Source organism: Diospyros lotus, chromosome 8 (genome assembly GCF_014633365.1).
Source record: "Diospyros lotus cultivar Yz01 chromosome 8, ASM1463336v1, whole genome shotgun sequence".
NCBI lineage: Eukaryota > Viridiplantae > Streptophyta > Magnoliopsida > Ericales > Ebenaceae > Diospyros > Diospyros lotus.
In genome coordinates this window covers 3,342,065-3,348,879 of record NC_068345.1, presented here as the reverse complement: position 1 = coordinate 3,348,879, position 6,815 = coordinate 3,342,065, and the positions used below count along the sequence as shown (strand labels likewise).

The following is a 6,815-nucleotide window of genomic DNA, read 5'->3' as shown; positions in this document are numbered from 1 at the left end:
CCCGCAATTAGATCCACTAATTACCAACATAATTATAGGCTAAAAAGAATTTGATTGAAAGCCATGCCATGTATTTAGGACTTTGTTTTTTATGTGTTTTTGAGTAGAATCATCTTACATGTATATCATTTTTGTACATTCTGGACTACACAAAGGGTATTATAATCAAAATATCCTGCGCCTCTCTATGTGTCTCTATGTGCCTCATGAAGGATATTTTTGTCATTGATACACCTTTATGTAGTCAAAAATGTATATAAAAATATACCAATAGAATTATTCATTTGGGTATTAAAGTTCGTTAATAGAAGTGTACATAATTAAATTAGAATGGGTAAATTATGTAAAAAAAAATAACAAATTATGGCTGATTGTAATATTTTGAATGTGCAGGGAGATTTTTTGATACAATAAAAAATACAGAAGATAAGTTACACATGATCCTAAGTATAAGGGGTTTCATATAATTTACCCAATTAAAATTGAAATTTAATTTATGAAATTGGCAAAGGCCTAGGCAGTGGCACCGGGCAATAACAGCGACTTGTTCCAAAATCCCACGCCTTTCGCGGGCTTTCCGTTTCTGAAGGCACCGCCAACGTGCGCTCCTGTCCGTCCGATGAGCAACTCCCCCCAGGATCACCGTCCATTCCCCAACGGAAGAAAACGACCATTTCCAAACCACCACTTCTAATTCTTCTTGTTTCTTCCCCTCCCCAAAAGCGAAATCCAATCCAGCTGAGTCTGAGAGTTCAACTCCTGTCATCACAGCCAGTGGGTCTCCGGCAAAAATTTTGGTATGGATTGGTTCTGGTTTCTTTTTTCTAGGGTTTGTTTGATTAATTTGCATTGGGCTTGATGTTTTTGATGAAATAGTACTTGCAATGCCATCGATAGTTAGTTTTGTGCGCTGAGGACGCCCTTTAGTGCGTGCTTACACATTGAATAATGCAATGTTTATATTGGAGCCAAATGGGCTTGAACAGTGGTTTCTCTATTACTTCATATTAATTGTCTGAGCATCCCAAAAGTTTAATTGATTCCTTGATATGTTGGGTTTTGAAAATTGTTTGAGATCTATTTGCTCTGATTCTTCTTCATTTTCCTTTTCTTTCTCAGGGTCTTATCTGCTGGAGGGCGTTGGCATGAGATCTAGGGTTTCTCATTGTGCTTGGCAAAAATGGAGGATGTATTTTTGACGCCGAAGAAAATATATTGAACAGTGGCTGATTCACGATAACATGAAAAATTAACAGAGTTGCAGCTCTTATGCCTGGTTTATTTCATAGCCAAAGTAGCAGATTAAGTTTATGTTGTGTCATTTTCCAGTTACTTTCAAAATTTGTGTGTGATGGATCTGACTGATGGGCATTTGTCGAATGAGCGCCAGGAACTACTTAGATCTGCTCCAGAAACTGCAGATCTACTAGAAGGTCCCCCTAGGTCGCCAAAGTCTCCTAGATCTCCAAAGTCCCCAAGGTCCCCAAAGGGCCATCCCAGTAAACATGGCACTCCCAAGGGTAGTCCACTCAAAAATGACAGGCATCCTCATTCTAGAAGAGATGGCTGTCCTAAAAAAGGTAATCTGTTACCCGGTGCAGCTAATTTGAGATGTGTGGTGTTATATTGTTAACTGCTATCTCATCTAAGAACTTAAATTGCTAGATAGAGGGTTGACTTATCTTTATATTATTATTTTTATTACCAACACAAGGTTTGGGATTTTTCATTGTGTTTTCACTTTTTGCTCAGAATAAGTTCATAAACAAACTTAAACTTTGATGCTGAAAGTATTGATTGAAGAGAGCAGTTCTCAATGATCAACTCTGAATGGTTGATTCAAGTTTCTTTGCAGATAAAAGAAAAGGCTTGAAGTTTATCCTTTGGCTTTCAGCTTCATAATGCTATGTTATACAGGTGGTTCCGGAGGAAAAGGAACTTGGGGAGGATTACTTGATGCAAATGACAATTATACTCTTGATCCTAATGACCCAAACTACAATAGCAATGAGGTAACTATCTTAATTCTTTTATTTTGACCTTTTTTCTCTTGTTCAGGTTATTACCACTCTACCCTGGCATTCTGTCAAGAACTTTACTGTAAATTATCATCATGAATCACCTTATTAAGGGAAGAGAAAGATTGTTTAATGGTATGTTCTAAGTTTGTCGGGGTCTTAATATTGCCCTTGCTGATGGTTGAAATTGCAAGAATAAATGTTTGTGGTTGCAGGAAAATGCACTATTAAGTCCAAGAACATCAAGCTCTCGGTTTGATGAGTACAAAAGAAAAGTTTCAGTCCTTGTAGAGGAATATTTTGCGAATGATAGTGTTACCTCAACTGCAAATGAACTAAAAGAACTCGGAACTCCAAGCTATCATTACTACTTGGTGAAAAAGCTCATATCCATGGCTATGGATAGACACGACAAAGAGAAGGAAATGGCGGCTGTTTTATTGTCTTCGCTGTATGGTGATGTCATCAGTCCCGAACAGGTTTACAAAGGGTTCAGTAAATTGGTTGAATCTGCGGATGATTTGATTGTGGATATACCCGACACAGTTGATGTTCTTGCATTGTTCATAGCTCGAGCCGTGGTTGATGACATACTTCCCCCGGCATTCTTGACAAAAGAAATAGCCTACTTAGCTGAGGAGTCTAAGGGAGCTGATGCCATTAAAAGGGCCAACAAAACCTACCTATCAGCCCCTCTCCATGCAGAAACAATCGAACGGCGTTGGGGGGGCAGTAGACATAAAACAGTTGAGAATGTCAAGGGCCAGATAAATAACTTGCTGATAGAATATGTGGTAAGTGGCGATAAGAAAGAGGCTTGCAGATGCATGAAGGATTTAAAAGTTCCATTTTTCCACCACGAGATAGTTAAGCGGGCTATTGTAATGGCTATGGAAAGGCGGCAAGCTGAAGATCGGCTCCTGGATTTGTTGAAGACGGCTTCTGAAGAAGGTTTGATCAATTCTAGTCAAATATCAAAGGGATTCAGTCGGATTATTGACACTGTTGACGACTTATCGCTTGACATACCGAATGCAAAGCGGATACTGCAGTCATTGATCTCCAAAGCAGCATCAGAGGGATGGCTGTGCGTCTCATCTTTGAAGTTGCTTTTGTTGGAACCCGAAAAGCAATCTTTAGCGGATAGTGCTGCCAGGGCCTTCAAACTAAAAGCTCAATCAATTATTCAGGAGTATTTTTTCTCTGGTGATATTTCAGAGGTGTGCAGTTGCCTAGAATCAGAGACCAGTTCTTCTTCTTCTGAGCTCAATGCCATATTTGTCAAGAAACTAATTACCATGGCAATGGACAGAAAAAATAGAGAGAAAGAAATGGCTTCTGTTTTGCTCTCTTCCTTGTGTTTCCCAGCCGATGATGTGGTAAATGGCTTTGTTTTGTTGATCGAATCTGCAGATGATACAGCCCTTGACATTCCAGTCGTTGTTGAGGACCTGGCAATGTTTTTAGCCAGAGCAGTGGTGGATGAAGTTCTAGCTCCTCTACACTTGGAGGATATAGGAAGCCATTGTATGGGACCAGATTCAGTCGGCAACAAAGTTCTCCGAATCTCAAGCTCATTGCTAAAGGCTCGACTCTCAGGCGAGAGGATACTGAGGTGCTGGGGCGGTGGAGGAAGCAGTCACAATGGATGGGCCATCGAGGATGTCAAAGACAAGATTGGAAAGCTGTTGGAGGAGTATGAGTCTGGAGGCGACAAATGGGAAGCCTGCCGGTGCATAAAGGAGCTAGGCATGCCATTTTTTCACCATGAAGTTGTTAAGAAATCACTGGTGACAATTATGGAGAAGAAGAATGAGAGATTGTGGGGGTTGCTGGCAGAGTGTTTTGGCACAGGACTCATAACTATGAATCAGATGATGAAGGGGTTTGGAAGAGTGGCTGAATCTCTGGATGACCTGGCTTTGGATGTACCAGATGCTAAGCAGCAATTTGCATTTTACGTAGAAAGGGCCAAGACCCAAGGCTGGTTGGATACCTCCTGCTGTTTAAGCATGTCAGGACACAGTAGATAATGGCAATTACAACAGCACTATGCCGAGGGAAAAACAAGCTTGCAAGACAAACATGTTTGCTGCAACAATACAGGCGAAGCAGCCCAACAATTCACACGAAAGGTATGGTGCAAAAATTCTATATCTTTTAGGGTCCCAAATAACAAAATCTCCGTGTTTTGGTAATTCTTGATTTCTAGATTTGTTGTCCTAAACAAATTCAACTTTCTAGCTAGGTTCTTTTTTTCCCCATCCTCCTCTGAGATTTAGACCATTGATCTAGACTTAGATTCAATCTTTCTTTTCTGTTTTTTTCCCTTTTTAACTTTCTGCAATTTTTTTTTTTTGTCCTGGGAAGATTTTGTGTTGTAGTTATATATTAAGGGTGTAATTTTTATTTAACAGTTAAAATCAATAATGTTTCATCTTATTGAATATTATGTTCTATTCTTGAAGATTCAAGTATTTTCATTGCCGTTAAGTTTGAATTTGAGCTTAGGTACATCACTTTTGTATAAAAGAGCATGACTATTTACTTTGTGAGGGTTGGGAAGAGATGTCTTTGTATGCAACCTTATATTTTTCTTTTAAAGAAACTATTTTTACAACTTAGAAGTCAACGAAGACTCAACCTCTTATAACTACTATATGTGAAAATGTTATTTTATATAAACAAGGTCATGCATGTCTAATTATTGATATAAATAAATATGTCAAGTAATGTGTGAATACAGTGAAACAAATATTTAGCAAAATAGATTGAGAAATACCAAGAAAAATTTGATATGAGACTCTTAGATATAATATAAGAATTTTGCAGAAAATGGTATGCTAGAATTTGATGTAATCGATCACACACATAATAAAATTAAAACTTGATGTGTTCATGTTGCCTCTTAAACAATGCCAACTGTGAAGCTATAGGAAACTTGCACGACACTAATATTGAAGCGACAAATAAGTTGTTTGGTAAATGAGAAAAAACAAAAAGCAAGCATATGGGAAGTAATAAAAGGTTAACATATTTTTTTACGATAATTGAGAATTTTATTAAAGGAAGAAAAAAATTGAGCATGATGATGCAGAGTTGATCACCCTCTTCTATCTCGGACCAAGTACCTGCAGACGAAGTCAAGGACTCATTCCCTCGTGGTCACTCCGTCATTCAAGTCAGTTCACCGGATTATCAAAGTTAAAATATGTAGTTGAAAACTTAAGAAAGAAGAAGATCCCCTTACTTGTCTTGGTTGCTTCCTTTTATCCTCTTGTCAAGATAAGAATTCATTTTTCCAACTTCTGGGATCCGGATCCCATCCCTTGCAGAACCATGATCTTGATGGAATGGATATGGTAATCGATTTTCGAGGGGCTCGGGATAATCTCTATCTTCCATGATCTTCGGCATGATGATTGAGGCCGAGGAATCCAGGAAATCCTTGTTGAGCAAAAGGCTAAGATTCCTAATCGGTTAGTTGAGACGTAATTGTCATGTATGCATCCCGGACTTGGGCTAAATGGCGACCTTGGCTTAGTTCTTTGACGAGCATATGTCTCTACTTTTATTGATTGTTTTCTTGGGATATTGGGATAATTATCAGCCCATGAACATTTCCCTTATCAGAACAAAACATGGAATAATGGGCCCAAAAAACAAAATGCTCAACACAAGATAAAGCAACAAGAACCTAACCATATAAATAGGCAAAGTAACTGTGACACCCGTATCTTACTTACATGCTTAATGATAATAATATTCATATAAAAATATTCGGAGCTTAAAACCAAAATCATACTTCCTTTAAATCAAATAAAATTTCAAGACATGCTTTATGGCATACATATATGAAAAGATCAGAGTTCAACCCTAAAAACATTATTTTCAAAAGGAAACTAAACTTAAATTCTTGAAAATCCTTTTTAAACAAGCCACCACGCTCCACGTCCATGTCCTGATCTCCCCATTCATACTCACCTGGGGGGGGGAACATAAGGGGGGTGAGATTATGCAAATCTCAGTAAGTACAAGAGAACCATCGTATATATTTAAACAAGTCATGACATAAGATAACATATCATATGGAGACACGAGAGGTTCCACTAACTTGTAGGGGTAAGAACCCTCGTGTGTAGTGCTATCGAGCTCCGGTCCCGAAACTTGCGTGAACATAACATAACATGAGGGACCACATAGCATAGTTCATGGTCATGCTTAAACATCATAAATAGTTCATAATGTATTTACCTTAACTTAGTTTGATGAGATTTGAATGCTGAAGGCTTCACCTTTACAAAAAGCTCGAAGCACTCCCGTCTAGCACGAATTTATCCTAACTTAGAATGAGGAAACCCTTGGCCATGAGCCCTATTTATAGGCTTGGAAACTTGGCCACCAAGTAAGTCACAATCATTTTTTATCTTTTCTAAATCTTTCAAGATATTCCAATCATTTCAAATATTCTAAAATATTCTCTAATCATTCCAAATCTTCTAAGATATTTTCTAATCATTCCAAATCTTTTTAGATTTTCTGCGATCATTCTTATCTGAATCAAATCTTATCTAAATAAGATCTTATCAAATCTTATCCAAATCAAATCAAATCTTATCCTTTAAGTCATCATGAGGCTTAATCTTTATCTCTAAAGTCATCATGAACCTTTATCTTCTCTCTAAAGTCATCATGAGGCTTCATCCTTATCTCTAAAATCATTTATGAGGCTTTTCTTGAATCTCTCAAATGGCCTTAGTAAAAAGGTTTCAAAAATTACACTTTGGCCCAAACTTT

At 37.8% G+C, this 6,815-nt stretch overlaps 1 protein-coding gene across 1 annotated transcript; it reads left to right on the top strand.

The window, feature by feature from the left end:
• The first annotated feature begins 611 nt into the window (after window positions 1-611).
• Window positions 612-4,594, top strand: LOC127808684 (MA3 DOMAIN-CONTAINING TRANSLATION REGULATORY FACTOR 2-like). The gene is made up of 4 exons (XM_052347252.1): window positions 612-797; window positions 1,120-1,580; window positions 1,918-2,012; window positions 2,234-4,594. Exons 2-4 carry the CDS (start codon window positions 1,352-1,354, stop codon window positions 4,049-4,051), a joined length of 2,142 nt encoding a protein of 713 aa, XP_052203212.1. The 5' UTR covers window positions 612-797; window positions 1,120-1,351; the 3' UTR covers window positions 4,052-4,594.
• The last annotated feature ends 2,221 nt before the right edge of the window (window positions 4,595-6,815 follow it).

Bases quoted from the DNA above. Each gene is read 5' to 3' on its own strand.
- LOC127808684 (XM_052347252.1), top strand. From the start codon at position 1,352: ATGGATCTGACTGATGGGCATTTGTCGAATGAGCGCCAGGAACTACTT. The intron at 1,581-1,917 runs GTAATCTGTTAC...TATGTTATACAG, and splicing joins AGATGGCTGTCCTAAAAAAG to GTGGTTCCGGAGGAAAAGGA. The intron at 2,013-2,233 runs GTAACTATCTTA...TTGTGGTTGCAG, and splicing joins CAAACTACAATAGCAATGAG to GAAAATGCACTATTAAGTCC.